This window comes from Leucoraja erinacea, chromosome 5 (genome assembly GCF_028641065.1).
Source record: "Leucoraja erinacea ecotype New England chromosome 5, Leri_hhj_1, whole genome shotgun sequence".
NCBI classification, from domain to species: Eukaryota; Metazoa; Chordata; class Chondrichthyes; order Rajiformes; family Rajidae; genus Leucoraja; species Leucoraja erinaceus.
In genome coordinates, this window is record NC_073381.1 from 76,457,028 (window position 1) to 76,478,051 (window position 21,024).

Consider the following 21,024-nt stretch of genomic DNA (forward strand, 5'->3'; position numbering starts at 1 on the left):
TATATTTTATCTTACATATCACGAACACAGTGGCCCAGAGCTCCCTCAGTTAGTTTGGCAGAGGAGCAATCCCATATGTGGCTAATTCATTAATTGCAAAAAATAAGTTAGATATCCTATTCCTGACTTGCATCTAGAAACTGTGCTGCACCAGGTATTTTAGAGTGTCTATCCTCCAAGTTATCATAATCCACCGCTCTCCATGTTATCAATGACTTGTATGCACATGCTCTCTACAAAAATTTCATGTTGCAATTTCTTGATCAAACTTTATCTCAATATCTTAATGTTACCTAATTTTTAAACTTTCACTCGTGACCTAGTCTTTTTTTTATTAAATCAGCAAGTGGTAGGGGTAACATAAACATTTGGCTGGTAGACAAAAAGCTGGAGAAAATCAGTGGGTGAGGCAGCATCTATGGAGTGAAGGAATGGGTGACGTTTCTGGTAGAAACCTTTCTTCAGAATGAAGGTCTACCGTAGATTTTTCCAGTATCTGTAGTTCTTTCTTAAACTTAACATTTTAGCTGGTAAGGTCAAATACTTAATGTTGTCTGTTATGGCTCTGGTAACGGTGATGCTGAACAGGCTTGAACCACTGCTGCTTGTATGTTGATGTACAGCAGCATTGCTGGGTAGGGAGTGGCAATATTTGGCCTCAGTAGAAACAATATTTCCAAATCTGGAAGATTTGCAACTTGGATGAGAGTTTGCAGTCCTTACTCTAAGATAAAAATTACTTAACCGAGTGGGATTGTTGAAGAACTGTTGTCTGCATATCTTGTAGGCATCTGGGATACCCATTTTGCAACAGTTCCAATGGTTGCTAATTATGCAACCCATTTGATCTTGAAAAATGGTGCTGTGATTTGTGTAGCATTGTACCGATCCACAGGTGGAAGCATTCCGTAACTCCCCTTCTGTGCTGAGTGGAAGGTGGAAAATATAAAAGCATCATGAAAAGGCCATTAATCAAAGAATCAAAGTGGGGGGGAAGCATCATCAGTTATCATGGCCCAAGACTGAATACAGGTTCAAGTGCTCCAGCATGTGAGACTACACTGTTTCACGATTTGAGGTATTGCAAACAGAACTGAGCACAGAAAGTCCCCAATTCTGATGAAGTGGCAACAACTATTAATTGATGGCAATCCCATTGACATCAGCCCATGAATAAGCTTGCTGAAAATGTCTGGTACTGGGATATTGCTTGGATGACTTGTTTCCAGCAATCTTTTCCCGAGCACTTAGTTGGACTTTAGCTTATAATGTATTCTTCAAATCTTCAATGACTTCAATTGTAGTCAGCCTTTTTAGATCCACCTTTTAAAATAGGGTTGCAAATAAACCAGACTGTTCACATTCTAAGTACATGATGATTTCTGCCGTGGGGGCACAACATTTTTTTTAGAATATTGGCCAAAGACAGTAACATGAAAGTGGTCTTCTATCAGTAGAAATTGATTCAAATGTCATTATGTAAATATTCTGTTTATCTAAATGCAATGAGCAAACAATTTAGTATGTCAATTAATTGTACAGTACAAATCTAATTCACATGGAAATCCAAGTTAACAATTACTTCCATTTTCCCTGTTAGAGCACAGGCATCAATAAGCGCATATATCACAGGCATACAAAAATACAAGAGACTTCTTTGAAATAATTAGTCTTGCGAATGGCACCATGAAACTTTGTGGAACATCAGTTGATCTGTTTTCATTGGAGGACCATGCCATTCTTACCATTCCATGCTTTTGATAGGCAGTGCATTTCCTTCCATGCAGGCCAATTCTGATCAGCTGCAATAGCCAATTTTTATTTCCTTTAAAAATAAATGGTGTGCCTAGGCTTTGTTTATCCCAGGCAAATAAAACTGAAACTCATCCATCGAAATACATTTCAACAAAGAAGCTTTGACACTTTGATCTTAATGAAGTGCTCATAAACCAAGCTGACCTTGCACCTGAAAGTTTCAAAACAATCAAAAACACATTTTCATCGAGTAGATTCAGACGTTTTCCTGAAATTACAGATTTACATTTGAAAGTTACAAGTTTTCTATGAAAAACGTCTACTAACTCAACTACATTTTAGCAACACAAGCACTTGGTCTTTGCGGTACATAATTGTCTTATCCCACCTTAATTTCAAAAGGAAAGGCGATTTCCAAGATATGGCATAAAAGTAATTCCATCTATTGGCAATTGGAATGAAAACAGAACATCTAAGCAAGAATGCTGACAGATTTTGAAGTGACTATTTACATGACAGATGCACTCTGTCGTTCAACATAACCCTTTGAGACCAAGGAAGCCTTGCTGCACAAAATAAACAACAACCATGAAAGTTAAGATTACATTTATTATGTGAATAGTGTAAATTGGTATGTTACAATTGTGTACATCCATCTACTTCAACTTTGTAGAGAACTGGAAATTTACAAAACAAAACATAATTGGTCTATAAAACAGAAAAAAAAAATGCTATTCAAAAGTGCTTTCCAATACTCAAAGGATTATGTTCAAGTAAATTTGGATTCTAATTTATGCGCTGTATAATTTGAAATTTTTGCTTGCAGATTACATGAAATTGCAATGATAAAAGATGACATTGTTTGAAGTTCAATGGAATATTCTTGTTTCAAACAGGTGGTAATCGCAGCGAGTGAGGATTGATACTCAACCTAGGAACAGGAGTTTGGCTGGAAATATGGATGCTGAGCCAATGATCAGATTCACTGCTAGAGTGCAGCATGCTTTCTAATGACAAGCCTCATTTTTTTTGAACATCCAATTTATTGAACTAAAATCTTGTTCTCATTATAAATAAAATCTGATGAAATACTGGCAATGTCATACTTTATTATGCAGAGCAGTGCCAAACTAACTGCTAAATTTTCTGGTAGAAACTGTGGACGGACATTAACTAAGGTACGATTTTTTTTTTTTTAAAAGCAACATTTGCTGAAAAGTTGCGTTAGGAACTTCAGAACAATGCTATGCATCATAAAGCATTTCTTTTCAAGTAAAACTGGGCGTAGAAAAAAATCTCGCTGGTAATAGTTGCAGCAATTCTTTTTGGAGTATGAAAGATTCATAACTCAAAGGTTACACTGATCAGTTTGTAGCAAATTATAAATGATAAACGCCTGGAACTCACCAATAGTGAGATTCTCTTTATTGAAAAGGCATGAGGCTCCTGGTATAAGTTTAAATTAACTTCTGCAGCATTATGGGCTATATAGTTTATTCCCAATTTTTTTCTATTACAGAAAACGTTTCCTAAGTTACTACTTTAAAATCTTAATGCAATACTTGTTTTTATGTTTTGATATATTCCCAATGGTTGATATACAGTATGCATCACACCATGTAACTATTTTAATAAAACTAATTTACAGTGCCTTTTAGGATCCATTTGATGATGCTGTATATGAAGTTTTTTTTTAGCTTTAGCTGATCAATTTTAAAAATTAAGATCAACAAGCAGCCATGCAAATATTTAAGTGATTTTCAATACCCTAAAATCCAGGAAAGGTTTGATGCACTAGCTTTTCTAATTAATAGGATGTGATTTGATTCCAAATTTAGGAACCCTCCATTTTCATAAGCTCACCAAATATGCATTCTTTTAAAAAATAAACATCAAATTCACATTTACCTGAATTTAAAATAATTTGGCCATCCACATTACTTGGGAGGACCCGTTAAAGTCAAAATAGCTTTCACAAATAATATTTTGAATTCACCAATGAATGTAAATTGTAACATTTGTAAATTCTTCAATAAATTATGACATAGCAGGGTTCTTACTTAAAATTAAATACACATCTATTAATTGTATTTAAACACTATAACCAAATGAACAACATTGGTGGCATCTTTGGTTTTCATATACAGCATAACTTTTTTTTTTTTTTTTAAAAAGACCTTACAATAAAACACTAAGCTCAACCAGAAAAAATGGTTCAACTTTAAATGTAGTGCACATTTTACAATCCTGTTCCCTTACTGCAGAGACTATAAGGAGGGCTCTCCTAAGAAAAACAGCAGCATCATGTCATGTAAACAGTTCACAATAAAACAATATTAACATCCCAATATGAATACATTTGCCTTGTGTTCATATATTCTCACAGTCTTTCATTTGCTGTATGTCCATTCCTGGAATAGTTATATGGTAAACTTCGCCTCTGTAGCCATCCATTCAGAGCCACTAAGATGGTCCCGTAATAGGAATGGTTATTTGATCGTCTTTCTAGACTCAAAAATCAATGGATAGGCTTGTTCCACTGCTGTAGCAACAAACTGTATACAGGGTGCTAGGAATCAGGGAAAATAAAAGTTAAAGATAAATTAGACTTCAGTTATCAGAATGTAATGTTATCAAGGATTAAGATGTTTTCTTTTAAATATATTGGTTTAATGCTGCTGATTATGACATTTCCATGAATATATCATATGTTTAGAATATCACCAGGCAGATAATCTCACGGATATAGTCTAAGTATCTCGTTTATTGGGGACTTCCAATACTGCTCAATATACCAAACAAGTACATAGCAATATGTAGTCTAAACCAGATAACGATGGTTCTGTTTATATGCCTTTAAATCCTTAAAAAACAAAAAAAACTGGACCAAAAGCAAAAAGGGTGGTGAATCTGTGGAATTCATTGTCACAGATGGCTGTGGAGGCCAAGTCAATGCATATTTTTTAAGGCGGATATTGACAGATTCTTGATTAGTACAGGTGTCAGGGATTATGGGGCAAAGGCAGGAGAATGGGGTTGAGAGAGAAAGATAAATTAGCCATGATTAACTGGCAGAGTAGACGTGATGGGCCAAATGGCCTTATGCTGCTCCGAGAACTTATGAACATTGGGTAAATGAGTGGGTGTTCCAATTAAACTGTTTAACCACACCATACCAACAAAAAGCCCAAAAATTAAATTAACCTAATTTTTCAATCATACTATAACAAAACAATTCCTATTTCTATTAAAGAATGGTGAAAACAATTGTAAGTAATAATTTATTTTGCCACACCTTTGTTTCAACATTTTGAGTGACCGCTGTTATTTATTTTAATGCTTTATACTCAGTGAAATTAGGCAACTATCAATTTCGACCTCAAGATTTCTCTGTGTAGGTTACGTTATTTTAGTGATTAGTTTAAAGATAGAGCGCAGAAACAGACCCTTCGGCCCACTGAGTCTGCATTGACCAGTGATCCATGCACGCTAACACTGCCCAACACACATCAGGGACAATCTTACATCTATATCAAGCCAATAAAACTACAAACCTGTACGTCTTTGAAGTGTAGGAGGAAACTGAAAGTTTGGGAGAAAACCCACGCAGGTCACAGGGAGAACGCACAAACTCCATGCTGACAAGCACCCGCAGTCAGGATCAAGCCTAGGTCTCCGGCTCAGTAAGGCAGCTCCTCTACCGCTACCCCGCCCACACTGCAGCCTTACCGTAATGGCAGCAGGGAATGTAGCCGGAGGTAGACAGGACGATAGGGGATGGTCAGGCAACCCAAACCACCCCCTCCCCATGTCGTTTCCTCTGCATCGCCAAAGATGCAACACCTGCTCCTTTAGACCCTCCCTCGACTCTGTCCAAGGATCTCGATAGTCCTTTCAACTGCATCTACACAATGTCCCAGATCCCAGTTGCTAAACATTAACTCCCCTCCCATACTGACCTTTCTGTCCTGGGCCTCCTCCACTGTTACGAGTGTGGCCCAATGCAAATTGGAGGAACAGATTGTATCACAGCAGTATAAATATTAATTTCTCTAGCTTCAAGTAACCTTTGCTTTCCTCCCCTATCTCCATTAGAATGATCCCAGGAATGAGTGGGTTAATATATGATGAGCATTTGACGGCACTAGGCCTGCAGTCGCTGAAGAACGAGGTGAGACCTCATTGAAACTTACCGGATATTGAAAGGCTTGGATTGTGTGAATGTGGAGAGGATGTTTCCACTAGTGGGAGAGTCTTGGACTAGAGGTCATAGCCTCAGAATTAAAGGAATTTCCTTTAGGAAGGTGTTGAGGAATTTTTTTAGTCAGTGGGTGGTGAATCAGTAGAATTCTTTGCCACAGAAGGCTGTGGAGGCAAAGGCAATGGATATTTTTAAGGCAGAGGTAGACTCTTAATTAGTACTGGTATCAGGGGTTATGGGGAGAAGGTAGGAGAATAGGATAGATCAGTCAAGATTGAATGGCGGAGTAGACTTGATGGGCTGAATGGCCTAATTCTGCTCCTATCACATGGAGAAAAATTGAGGCTCTGGTCAGGTGAAAGGAGGCGGCATGGACCACATACAGGCAGCTGGGTTCCAGTGCCTGATTAATTTTACTGATGGTATGCCTCCTCGTCACCTTCCCAATAGCTAACAATGAACCATTCTAATTTCCTTTTCATCGTCGCTTTGATCTGTCGTTTTCACACCTTACCCTTCCATAGCTCTAGACTCCCCCTCCCCTGACTGTCTGAAAAAGGATCTCGACCCAAAATGTCACCCATTCCTTCTCTCCAGAGATGCTGCCAGTCAGGCCGAGTTACTCCAGCATTTTGTGCCTGACTTCAATGTCAGTTTGAAGAAGGATCCGGGCCCTAAACATTTTCTGTCCATTTCCTCCACCCAATTCTTCCAACACTTAACAAGGGACGAGGACAACCCGGTGGACGCCGAGAACAAAGACCCAATGGACGTGCAGCGGCAGCTGGAAGCCCTGAAGACTAGAACCGAGGAGGGAACCGATGGCAGCGACGACTGAGCTAATCTCTCGTCCTCCAGGAACTCACCTGTAGCTACATTAATGACTTTATGAATCCAATTGCAAGTTTTGAAAAGGCAGTTTGCACAATAAAATAATGATTACCTGAGGGAGAGGAAGATGTAAAAGTTGGTAACAACTGTTGCTGACATAACTGTGGGATGTGCAGACATACCTGTTATTGTTATACTCCCCGTTGAAAAGATTTGAAGTGTAGCTTTTAATGCTTTAATTCTGTAAGATGCTGCCGGATGAAGTTCTGGTTCATAGCTATAAGAAAAACAAGAACTTGCATATAACTAATTAAAATTACAATGGATTAAAATGAAATCGGAACACTCAAGACCAGGAATCCTTTTTTAAAAAAAGCTTCAAAGTTTAAATATAAACAAAATCTGGAAATGTAAAATATGTCTGCCATCATTTGAATAGAAAATTGTTAATTTTGGGCGTAAAAATATTCCATCTAATTGATAAACTGAGTTGGACAGGTGGGGCCGCAGCTGGGGAGACAGGGAATGCGGCCAGAGGCCTTTATCGAGGCGCCGATGCTTCCCGAATTGCCACCTCGCGGGTCGGAGTCCAGCTCGGCAGAGCAGCCGACGGAGTCCGCAGCCCGGTTCGGCACCACGGGGGAGTAAAATGGGGCGTCGACAGCAGCGAGGCCTCACGACGATGGGACCTCAGTAGCGGCAAAGCCTCGCGGCAGCAGCGGTGCCTCGTGGGTCGACCCGCGGAAGACCACCGTGTGGGAGGGAGGGGAAGAACAATGCAGGACCCGGCGTTGGGGAAGAAACAAGGAGCTGGCATACTTTGTAACTTTGTCAGTGCCGTAGGTGGCCACCATTTATATACATTGTGTTTGCAAGCAAAGAATTTGACTTGCTGCATAGAAACATAGAAATTAGGTGCAGGAGTAGGCCATTCGGCCCTTCGAGCCTGCACCGCCATTCAATATGATCATGGCTGATCATCCAACTCAGTATCCCGTACCTGCCTTCTCTCCATACCCTCTGATCCCCTTAGCCACAAGGGCCACATCTAACTCCCTCTTAAATATAGCCAATGAACTGGCCTCGACTACCCTCTGCGGCAGAGTTCCAGAGATTCACCACTCTCTGTGTGAAAAAAGTTCTTCATCTCAGTTTTAAAGGATTTCCCCTTTATCCTTAAGCTGTGACCCCTTGTCCTGGACTTCCCCAACATCGGGAGCAATCTTCCTGCATCTAGCCTGTCCAACCCCTTAAGAATTTTGTAAGTTTCTATAAGATCCCCTCTTAATCTCCTAAATTCTAGAGAGTATAAACCAAGTCTATCCAGTCTTTCTTCATAAGACAGTCCTGACATCCCAGGAACCAGTCTGGTGAACCTTCTCTGCACTCCCTCTATGTCAATAATGTCCTTCCTCAGATTTGGAGACCAAAACTGTATGCAATACTCCAGGTGTGGTCTCACCAAGACCCTGTACAACTGCAAGTAGAACCTCCCTGCTCCTATACTCAAATCCTTTTGCTATGAAAGCTAACATACCATTCGCTTTCTTCACTGCCTGCTGCACCTGCATGTCTACTTTCAATGACTGGTGTACCATGACACCCAGGTCTCGCTGCATCCCCCCCTTTTCCTAGTCGGCCACCATTTAGATAATAGTCTGCTTTCCTGTTTTTGCCACCAAAATGGATAACCTCACATTTATCCACATTATACTGCATCTGCCAAACATTTGCCCACTCACCCAGCCTACCCAAGTCACCTTGCAGTCTCCTAGCATCCTCCTCACATGTGACAATAAAGTATTCCTATTCATATTTACTTCCTATAATTTTTTTTCTTGGTGGTTATTTTTTTTAATAACTTTTATATTCATACCTTGCAATTGGACGATTCTTTTTGGTGAATTCTGGTAGCCTTATTTCAAATGGCATTGTACATACAGCCAGAACGTTGACTACTTTATATCCAGCAAACTTTACCTTTGGAATGAAGACAAGTTTTATATTTTCATATGTTTCTCTTACATTCATGCTTGGCAATAAATTATCCAGCTACAAATGCAGTTAGTATATTTGTCATTTAGACACTGGTTTTCCACCTTTGTTCTATGCGTTAATACACAATGTGTTCTGATGAGACAGAAATCTTTTCTAATTGGAATAGGCCTGCATAACAATCATAAGGAGTGGGTCAGAGTGCACATCACAAAATTAACTTTAGTTATCTTACAAATAACAGTGATTCACCAATGATAAGAAGATTTCTTTAATATAACAAATGACTCCGAATAAATTAGCAAAAGACAGTTAAGGTTTTGGCGCAAATGTCACAGAGCGTAGACTATTGCCCCAGTGCCAGAGACCCAGGTTCGATCCTGACCTCGGGTGCTGTTTGTGGAGTTACAATGTCTCAGTGACTGCATAGGTTTCCTCCGGGTGCTCTGGTTTCTTTTGGAGGCGAAAGAAGGATAACATCGAACTAATGCGAGTGGGTGATCTATGGTCGGTGGCCTGAAGGGCCAGTTTCTATGCTGCACCTTTCAAATCAGGGTTGGACAAAATTATTCTTAGTGCAGAAATAGATGATTTGAAGGTAATTTGCTCAAATTATCCATTATCAAATCAATTTTGATGAAATCAAAATCTGTAGAAAAATGAGAAAGCTCATTTTGAAGAATATTCCCACCATCCTTGGTCCTCCACTCTTCCAATGGTGGTCCCCACCTTCAAGGTTTAGGGTCCCCATATTTATTTTAATTTCTTTAATTCTACTTCCCTCCGTGCACCCTCCAATTATCAGACATATTTTGCTAGAATCACTTTTAAATTCACGCGGCTACATCCGCATAACATTCCTCCCTTTACCAAAACTTCCATAAGACTTGAACTTAAATAATTAGTATGAAACAAAATTTTAAAATGCTGTTATTAGTATCTGTATTATTCTGAAGAGAGCTTTTTGGCAAGCAATTCCTCAGAACAGCCAAGCTGAGAACCACAAAAAACTTTACCCAAGCTGACCAGACATGATCCAAAGGCACACACTAGTTGGCAACATCCATCTGAGCTCACAGGTAGTTATACTATTACAAGAATATGAGTAGTGACAAAACAACATCGATTAGTGATTGAATATTTGATACAAGAACTAATCTAGGAAAAGTGAATAAAAGAAAGGCAGACTGAATGCAGTCAAGGTTTCTCTTCCCCACCTCATTTGGAGGATTGCATGCAAATCATCCCCTCAACTCGTTATATCCTTTGAGGTCATTATGATTGGTCTTTCCACCTTACTGTATAATTGGTCAAGACATAATAAATTTCTAGGTTATAGCAGGGTACACCACCCCCTCATCAGCATGCAAGAGGTGAGCTAACTCAGCCCTAGTGGACAGCATTGAAGAGCCCTGACAGAAGACGACAAAGTCTGCATGGACCACAGCCAGCAAAGCCCTACTTTGAGCACACTGTCCTGCGGGACACCAGTATTGAGAGTCAAGGTGGAGGAAATGTTAGGATAAATTCAAACCTTTTAATGTGTGCCGGACAGGCAATCTAGAAGCCAATTGCTGATGGGGGTTCCAATCGAAAGTTCCAGTTCAGGGAGGAGCTCATTTACTATCTGTGTTAGAGGCTCAGCTGCAGTCAATAAATTGCACCCAAGCATATATTGTCTTACTCTCAGTGATCCAGAACTGAATGAAGTACAAGTGAGATGGCATTCTCCATGGATCTATCTTTCCTACACACAAATTACAAGGGATCTAGATGGTTCAGAGGACTGGCACACGTGTGCCATTACCAATCTTTCAAAGCACTTCATTATGGTTGACGTTAGTCAGTTGTAGTCACTGTGACAAGTCATCATATTTTTCTTGGGGAATGGAATGACAAAGGTTTCCTTGAAACAGAAGAAGAAATCAATAGAATTTTGCATGGAAGAGAGACACAAAATGCTGGAGTAACTCAGCAGGACAGGCACCATCTCTGGATAGAAGGGATGGGTGACGTTTTGGGTCTCAACCCAAAACTTCACCCTTTCCTTCTATCCAGAGATGCTGCCTGACCTGCTGAGTTACTCCATCATGTTGTGTCTATCTTTGGTTTAAATCAGCATCTGCAGTTCCTTTCTACATATGTAGAATTTTGCATGTTCTAGTTTCTACCCACATCCCAAAGACATGCACGTTAGTAGGGAAATTGGCCACTGTAAGTTGCCCTTCTGTGTAGGTGAGCAGTAGAATCTTGGAACAGTTGATGAGTGGGGGTAGGGTGGGGAAGAAATTAAAAAATGACATTAATGTAGGATTACCTTATCGTTGGTTGATAATTAGTGTAGTCGAGGTGGTTAATACTCAGTTGGCTAAGAACCTGATTCTCTCTCTCTCTCTCTCTCTCTCTCTCTCTGTGACTCCAGTATCTTGCTGTCAAAAAATGTATTTCCTTTTATGCATCCAACAAATATTTGGCATGTACATACTTTTCTTAAAAAATATGTACATGTCTGTATCTTCCAAGTTCTTTATGTACTGTAGAGCAGTGATTTATTTATATCATTTTGCTGAATGAGGACTTTGCTGGTAAGGCCAGCATTCATTACCTATTCCTAATAAGGGATATATCATAAAATGAAAACCAACCAAACCTCAAGGTCTTATTTTTGTACTTCAAGGTGAAAATAAATGATAGCCAATGCTGTAACTTAACATAGAAAAACATTCGGCCGTACAAGCCAGCAAATGGATGATCACCTAAAATCTGTGACCCGTTCCTGCTTTTTTCCCCATATCCCTTAATTCCTTTAGCCCCAAGAGCTGAATCTAACTTGAAAACACCCAGTGAATTGGCCTCCACAGCCTCTGTGGCAGAGAATTCCACGGATTCACAACTCTCTGGGTGAAGATGTTTTCCCTCGTCCCAGTCCTAAATGGTTTACCCCTTATTCTTAAACTGACTCTTGGTTCTGGACTCCCCCAACATCAGGAAAATGTTTCCTGCATCTAGCCTGTCCAATCCCTTAATAATTTTATATATTTCGAAAGAATCCCCTCTCATTCTTCTGAATTCCAGCAAATACAAGCACAGTCGAACCATTCTTTCATCATAATATTGGCCAATTTAGTATGTGACAAAATGGAGGATCTCTGCCTTTGCAGAACTTGCTTGCCATCTTTCTACAAAAACTGCCAAGCCATGAGTCTCATGGCTCCAGAATGTCTGGATCCTGGGAGGAAGTTAAGCACAGGGTGATGTCCAGATGTCCCCTCAATTGTTAATATGTATGAGGGTTTAGCAGAAAGAGCTGAGCCTGGCTGCAAATGCATGATCAGGATTGGTTATAGAATGGGGGGTTGTAAAAGTATTGTTAACTATGTTGCATGGTCTGTGCACTGTTGAATATGATTGGTCAAGGAGCAGAGCCTTGCCCAAATTGTTTATGCTACCTGGGGAAATGCTTCTTTACTTTGGTGAACTGTCTTCCAACTAGAACTTTCTGTAGAAACAATGTAATGGGGTATTTTGTGATTGGGTTAGGAAGCTGTCATTAAATGTATTATATGATCTTTATTTGTGCTCCCCACACCCCACCCCATGTATTTCGCACCACGGGTCCGATACTGTATAAAAGAGGGGACACCACATGAGTCAATGTCGATCTTCTGGGGTAGCACTTGGAACTGTGCTGACTTGCTGGAGGCGTCTATTCGCATGAGGCTGAAGGGCTTGGACGAGTAGAGACAAGAATCGGACCCGCGGTGTTGGTTGGGTATTGTATAACAAGTTTGTTTATGATCGAGAATAAAGAAGTTTAGTTGATCCAGTGCTTGACTAACAGGGTGAGATTAGGAGCAGAATTACACTGCCATCCCAGGATTTAACCTGGTGAACCTACGTTGCACTCCCTCAATAGCAATAATGTCCTTCCTCAAAATTCGGAGACCAAAATTGCACACAATACGTCAGGTGCAGTCACACCAGGGCCCTATACAACTGCAGTAGGACCTCCTTGCTCTCAAACTCAAATCCTCTCACAATGAAGGCCAACATGCCATTAGCTTTCTTCACTGCCTGCTGTACATGCATGCTTACTTTCAGTGACTGATGTACAAGCACGCCCAGGTTGTGTTGCACCTCCCTTTTTCCTAATCTGACACCATTCAGATAATAATTTGCCTTCCTGTTCATGCCACCAAAGTGGATAACCTCACATTTATCCACATTATACTGCATCTGCCATGTATCTCCCCACCCACCCCACCTATCCAAGTCACCCTGCAGCCTCATCGCATCCTCATCAGAGCTCATACTTTCCATCCTAATGCAGAATTCCACCATATTATGGTCACTGTTGCCCAAGAGGCTTTGCACAACAAGATCGCCAACTAATCCTTCCTCATTACACAATACCCAGTCTAGGATGGCCTGTCCTCTAGTCGGCTCTTCTACATATTGGCTTAAAAAAACACCCCATATACATTCAAGGAAATCCTCCTCCCCAGCACTGCTACCAATTTTGTTGGCCCAATCTATATGTAAATTAAAGTCACCCATGATAGCTGATAAACATAGACAAAACATTAGAATTAGACACAAAAAGCTGAAGTAACTCAGCGGGTCAGGCCGCATCTCTTGAGAAAAGGAACAGGTGACGTTTCATAAAATGATAAGTGATAGGAGCAGTATTAGGCCATTCAGCCCACAATTCAATCATAGATAGATAAATACTTTATTAATCCCCTTTTCAGGGAAATTCAGATGTCATTGTAGCACACCGATAAAAATACAACATAACATTAAAGAAGAAATTTAACATCTATCTATATTATTAAAAGTCTGATCTTGACCGCTTTTGGCTCGCTGTGGCGTGATTTCCGAGAAAACGCCGCCACCTACGGCTGTCATTTTTGGCCACCTCGCTCAGAGCCCCACTCAGCCTTCCGGGGCCAGAGGATCTTTCCCATCGATGAAAAATCAGAGAGATATTAATGTTTTTTTTTAAAATTGCCATTCTCTCTGCTGCCCCTGCTGGTGGGATGGGGGAGGGACTATAAAACCTGGAAGTGGCGTGCCTCACAGTCTCTGCAAGATGGAGGAACTAAGAGGGGCATGTCTCTGAGCTCTGAATAACACTGAACACATGTCTACTCAGCTGTGAGTGCCCTTATTGTGATTTGAAAATGAAAATATGGTTTGTTTGAAGTAAAAATACACTGCTAATGAAGTAAAAATTCACTGCTAATGAAGTAAAAATGCACTGCTAATGAAGTAAAAATGCACTGCTAATGAAGTAAAAATGCACTGCTAATGAAGTAAAAATGCACTGCTAATGGTTGTTTGGGTTGAAGTAAAAATGCACTGCTAATGGTTGTTTGGGTTGAAGTAAAAATGCACTGCTAATGGTTGTTGGTGTTTAAAAAATGTTGAGAATCTCTCTCCTGTCAATCACACCATGAAGGCCACACCTTTTCCGGTGGAAGTGGGGAGTGATTATAAAACCGAGAAGTGTGGGTGTGGCTCAGTCTCTATATGATGGAGAGGGAGAGGTCACAACTCTGACTGAGCTGTGAATCAACTGAACACACTGAATGTCTACTGAACTGTGCGTGGTGTTTTGTGTGGCCTTGCACTCTGCTTGAAATGGAATTTCAAGGAATAGCCGTGAGTCAGCTGCCAGCCCACCAGCCGTGAGTGAGCTACCAGCACATCAGGCTTGAGTGACTGAGCTGCCACCCCAAAGAAACCATTTGGCCCACAATGTCCATACTAGCCCTCTGGAGACCAGTAGTCCCTGCAGCCAACAACACCCATACCAACTCTCCAGGAAGCACCCCCCGCCCGCCACCAATATTGGAATTGTGGGAGAGGTGGAATATTGCATTGTGGGACCAGCCCTCCCGTGTGAACATGGGACCCAACGGGTCCCACTTAGTCTAGTTAAAACATAAAAACATCCCTCCACAATGGTTCCCACTGTGGGGGAAGGCACAAAGTCCAGTCCTCTTCCACTTGTCCACCCATGATCGGGCCTGTTGAGGCATCCGCAGCCCGATGTTTTAGGCCCTCTCACCAGACGATGGTGCTCCGGCTTCGGGTGAACACTCTCAGCAGCTTGGGATACCTGGAACGGCCATTTCCTTACAGAGACCGCTGCTCCTGAAGCCAACTGGCCGCGCTGGTCAGAGCTCCAACACTGGCGATCTCGGCGAGAGATCCCAGGCTCCCAATGTTAAAGTCAGCGCCGCCGCCCAAGGCTGGCTGCTCCACAAACCCGCAGCTCCGCGATGTTCCATCGGCGGACTCAGCATTCCGAAGCTCCGCTCCGTGAAGGTGTTCCAGACCTGTGCCGCCACTGAAGCCGTAGTTCTGGCCGGTCCCCTCATGAAATGCCGCTCAAGTCCTGATGGTAGGCCGCGAGGACGGGGCGAAGATGCGGCTCGGAGGGAAGCCGCCTCTCCGCCTGGTAGGGACTGAGAAAAGCAGTTTCCCCCTTCCCCCCACCACATAAAAAGACTAGACCTCCAACAACACACTTAACGTACTAAAAATGTTTTAAAGTGAAAAGGCGGACAGCTGCAGGACAGACAGCCATATAGGATGGCGCCCCCATGGCTGATCAATCTCTACTTCCTATCTCTGCTTTAAAAATATCCATTGGCTTGGCGCCCACAGCCTTCTGTGCCGAGGAATTCCACAGATCCTCCACCTTCAGACTAAAGAAATTCCTTCTCCATCTCCTTCCTGGACCTCCAGTCCTACTCTCCCACTAGCGGAAACAGAGTTTCGTGTCGAGACCCTTCTTCAGATTGAGAGTCAGGGGAAGTGAACGAGAGATGTAGAGAGATATAGAACAAATGAATGAAAGATATGCATAAAAATAACGATGATAAAGGAAACAGGCCATTATTAGCTGTGTGTCAGGTGAGAACGAGTAAAGACAATGACACTCAACAAGATAACTTTGAAGTTAGTACGACTTGGGTGGGGGAGGGATGGAGAGGGAATGCAAGGATTACTTGAAGTTAGAGAAATTACAAAATATGTGATGCTGTTCCTCCAATTTGCGTTTGGCCTCACTCTGACAACAGAGGAGGCCTAGGACAAAAAGGTCAGTATGGTAATGGGAAGGGGAATTAAAGTGTTTGGCAATCGGGAGATCAGGTATGTCCATGCGGACTGGGAGATGGTATTCAATTAAACAATAGCCGGGTCTACTGCAGTTCCTTCTTAAACGCCGGGTCTACGTTTGGTCTCGCCGATGTACAAGAGTCCACACCTTGAACAATGGATACAATAGATGAGGTTGCAGGAGGTGCAAGTGAATCTCTGCCTAACCTTAAAGGACTATTGGGGTCTCATGACAGTGTTCAGTGAGATGGTATAGTGACAGCTGTTGCATCCCCTGTGGTTGCAGGAGAAGGTACCCGGGGAGTGGGTGGTTTGGGTGGAAAGGGATAAGTTCACTAGGGAGTTGCAAAGGGAACGGTCTCTACAGAAGGGGGAAAGGGGTGGAGATGGGAAGATGTGATTAATGGTGGGATCCTGTTGCAGCGAAAATGTCAGAGGATTATGTTGTTTTCGACGGTTGATGGGGCGAAAGGCAAGGACTAGGGGACTCTGCCCCTGTTGCGACTAAGGCGAGGGGGAGCAAGGGCAGAGCTGTGGGGTACCGAGGTGATGGCCTCATCTATGATGGATGAGGGGCACCCCTCTTGGATGTCCTGGTATGGAGCACCTCATCTTGGGTACCGATGCGGCATAGACAGAGGAATTGGGAATAGTGGATAAAGTCTTTGCGGGAGGTAGGATGGGAAGCGGTGTAGTCAAGATAGTTGTGGGAGTCAGTAGGTTTATAATAGACGTCAGTCAATAGTCTCTCGCCTGTGATAGAGACAGTGGGATCAAGAAAGGGGAGGGGGGGTGTGTGCCTTTGATTTGTAGAAAATGGGAGGAGTCAAAGGAGAAGAATGGGCAACTAGCAGCCCAGTGGTATGAATATTGATTTCTCTAACCTTGCATTCACTCTCTCCATCCCTCTCCCACCCAAGTCATACCAGCTTCAAAGTAGTCTCGAGTCTCGTTTTTTGTACTCGTTCTCGCCTAGCACACAGCTAACAATGGCCTGTTTCCTTTATCATTGTTACTTGTTTGCATATCTTATAACCACATAACAATTACAGCACGGAAACAGGCCATCTCGGCCCTACAAGTCCGTGCCGAATCTTTAATTCATTTGTTATTAATCTCTCATCACCATCTATATCTCTCATTTCCCTCTACCCTAAAGGGCCTGTCCCACTTACGTGCCCTTGGCACGCAAATTACGCGACCTCGTGGTCACGTTGAGTCGCGACGGTCCCGCGAAGTTAGCGCGCGACTTAATTCGACTACACAGCCGTCTGGAGCGCGTGACGTAATTTGAAGATGGACACAAAGCAGGAGCAACTCAGCGGGACCGACAGCATCTCTGGAGAGAATCAATGGGTGATGTTTCGGGTCGAGACCCTGCTTCAGTCAGAAAAGAAAGGTCTTGACCCGAAACATCACCCATTGCTTCTCTCCAGAGATGCTGCCGGTCCCGCTGAGTTACTCCAACATTTTGTGTCTATCTTCAATTTTCTTGGCCCTGCTCTGGGAGTAGAAGTGGGCGCGGATCCGAACCGCAACGGCCGTGAGCCCCAGGCCAAGCTCGGCGATCGTTTGCCTGCTTCTGCAGCTGTTGGAGGTGAGACGTTGCGTCGTGCCAGGGTCTTGGACCTATCCCACTTTGGTCGGCAGTTCCACGACAGGCCATTGGCGCGCGAAGATTTTGTTTGCTTCAAAAAATTCGGAGCCCCGCGCAATGTCACGCATAACTACATGCCCCTCCGTGCTTCTCAGTGGGACCGGCCCCGCGAGACTATACGATGCCCGTGCGTCTCAACGCGACCACAAGGTCGCATAATTTGCATGCAAAGGACACGCAAGTGGGACAGGCCCTTAATCACTCTGGAGGGTCTTGACCCAAAACATCACCTATTACTTTTCTCCAGAGATGTTGTCTGACCCGCTTACTTCAGATTTTAGTGCCTTTCTTCAGTTTAAACCAGCATCCGAAATTCCTTCCTACAGATTATAATTAGTTACTTCCATTTATTAGAAAGGTTTGAATTCCAGTTGAATGGAAGTGTAGATGCCAACTCATTCAAAAAACAAAAACCCAAATCCTTAACTGAAGTGACCAATAGTGATCTACAATCAGCTCAGCACTTAATATTCTACAGAAATAGCAGCAAATAAAGAGTTACCTGAAAACCCAGTTTCTGCAGAACACGGGCTAATCTTCGAGCACCAGTTTTTGCATCTTCTTCACTAAATTGTAATTTACAGAAAAAGATTGTATCACATATTAGAGCCCCAATGTACATCACTTGGGAATTCTTTGACAATAGAATGTACAAAGACACTATATTGCTGAAATCTTATGATCAAACAAAAAAAAAGACATCGTCAAATGAAACAATGGGACAGAGTCTTGTTAGGGTTCCGTTGGTCACCCATTATGAATTATTTCATAAGGAAATATGTACAAAATGCATTTTTGTCTTCACCTGCTCTATATCCTCACCAACAATGAACTTCACCCACTGTTCTTAACACCAGGAGACTGCAGACAGGAAGTATGGCGTGAACATAGCAACTAAATACCCACATCAATTACTTCATGTTAGAGCCAAAACACATATCTAACACACAATGTACCCTGTAACACTTAATGCTCCCTTGTGACTAAGTTGCTTTCACCAGAATATTAACATACACAAATTCCTGGCAAAAATGTTAGTACTCCGACAATTACTTACATATATTTGGGAGGGGCAGGTAGTAGTTCCTCTGCCCATGATGTTGAAAAAATGTAATTCAGTCAATTACAAAATTTGGGATTTTTGATACAAATGATCAAAATGAAACTACTAGATTGTTAGGGATGAAAATCTGGTATCCCATATGCAACTTCAGCAATGTTTTTTTTGTTGGTATTTATGCGATATGAGCATCACTGACAAGGACAGCTTTTGAAGCCCGAACCCAATTGCCTTTGAGGTGTTAGTTTCTTCTTGAACCAAAGGACTTTTGTACATAATATTTCCATCTAAATGAATTCAATAGCAAAATTCAGTTGTACGTAACTGTACCCCAACACGACTCTGTTCCCCTGTCTCATTTGACAATGTCGACTTTTTCAAGTAATCATTAGATGTCAGCGATTTGTTGGGTCTAGATAATTCCAAGATTTGGTCAAGGACAATGGAGGATCAGTGATATCCTAAGTCAGTACAATGAGTGACTAATGGGGTACTTATGGCATTCCAAGACCTTGCTATTCTAGTCCATGATTGTATAGGTGACAGATTTGAAAGGTGTTGCCAAAAAATAGATTAACTGATTAACTGCAATGACGTTGTTGAGCAGCAACATTAACAGTGAGTAAATATTCAGGATGGTGGCTGGGATGTTTATCACGAAGGTTGCTTTGCACTAGATCGGGTCAAGTTACTTGAGTAATGTTGGCAGGTGCAGTTCAAAGGCAAGTATTCCATCTCGCCATCGATATTGCATGCGAACGATAGAATGACTTTGAAAAGTCAGGAGATTACTACAGGATACTCAACCTCTTTTGCAGCCACAGTATTTGGTGGATGCTCCAAGTAAATTTCTGGTCAATGGGAACCTGAGTGTATCAATGGAGGACTCACGGACGGTGACACAATAAAGTTAAGGACAGGTAGATTTGATTCTTTCTTACGGGAAATGTTAATTTGCTGGAAATTGGGGAACAACACTACTTATCTGTCCATGCAACCATTCCATTTTCTAAGGATTTGCAAATGCAATTGAACATCAGCAACATCTGCTGTAGCCTTATTGAGGACAGATGAAGCAGTTAAAACTTGCTGGCTCGAACGCACACTTTGATAAGCAAGTACAGTAACGTCCTGGGATTGGGACGATAGATGTCCAACAACCACTACCATCTTTAGTAGCCGGTGTATAGTTTGACAATAGGATGTAATTAGGCTAGAGAATGCAAAAAATGTTCAAGGACAAGTTGTAAGAAGAGACTGAATAGACTGGGACTGTTCCCTGGAGCAAAGGAGGCCGAGGGTTAACCTAATAGAGGTTTATAAAATCATGAGGGCCTGAGATATGATGAATTGTTACATCTCCTTTCAAGGGTGGCAGTGTCTAAAACTGGATGACTTGGGTGAGGGGAATTATTTAAAAAGAACTCGAGGGGCAGGTTTTACCATTTAGAGGGAAGTGGGTATATAATAATAATAAATTTTATTTTCGGGCGCCTTTCAAATCTCAAGGTCACCAAGATTAAACAGAAGAGAAAAAAAAACATATAGTCGGAGAAAAATAAATAATAAGGACATCATCAATACACAAATTAAAGACAGAAATCGCTCCAAAGACACAAAAATCAAAAAAAAAACACAATGTGAATATATGGAACCAGCTTGCACAGGAAGAGATAGAGGTGGGTATCGACACCATCATATTAAATCAGACGGATATCAAATGATGAGACAGAGTACAGGGAGAAATGTCCTGGTGTTGAGACAACAACCTTTCAATGTTAGCAAGACAAAGGAGATAAAGATCAACTTCAGGAAGCGAAGCAGTACACAAACCAGTTTGTATTGATGGTGTTGAAGTAGAGATAGTAGAAAACTTCAAATTCCTAGGAGTAAATATCATCAATTATGAAAAGCTTCTTGCATGATTAGTTAACCAAAGTTTTTACCTTGTAGCTCCAGTGCATATAATTTTCCCTGAAGACCAAATTGTTGCCGTTATTCTGGGTTTCCTCAGTTTCATTAACACCTTCTGCAAACAATTATAACAAAATATTAGCGATATGGTGCCCCAGTCAAAGAATTCCTGTTAAGTTTAACGCAAACATAAATTTACACTTTAATTTAATCTGGGTCACGAGTGCACAAAACTGACATCTGCCAGTCTTGCAAGTTCTTGTGTATAACAATTCTCTAAATGTGATCTGTTTTTAACTCTGCTGAACATTTCTCATTTTATATTAAATTACCATAAATTAGTGTAATTCTGATTTATTCAATAATTTTACGCACTTAGCTATTGCCTTATTCTCAAAATGTTATTCATCTAATCATTTTTGCTGGATGCAAATTTTGCCTAATTGAGGATGGGGATTAAGGTTTCAGATTTTAATATTT

General features: G+C 41.6%; 1 protein-coding gene across 1 annotated transcript in view; it reads right to left on the bottom strand.

The window, feature by feature from the left end:
• Positions 1-2,344: 2,344 nt before the first annotated feature.
• Positions 2,345-21,024, bottom strand: part of tbpl1 (TBP-like 1) — a 38,180-nt gene continuing 19,500 nt past the window's right edge. The window contains exons 4-8 of the mRNA XM_055635972.1: positions 20,577-20,659; positions 18,073-18,136; positions 8,664-8,767; positions 6,970-7,064; positions 2,345-4,324 (exon numbers count right to left, since the gene is read on the bottom strand). Coding sequence (XP_055491947.1) covers positions 4,245-4,324; positions 6,970-7,064; positions 8,664-8,767; positions 18,073-18,136; positions 20,577-20,659 — 426 coding nt within the window. The 3' untranslated portion in view covers positions 2,345-4,244. The remainder of the gene's footprint in view (positions 4,325-6,969; positions 7,065-8,663; positions 8,768-18,072; positions 18,137-20,576; positions 20,660-21,024) is intronic.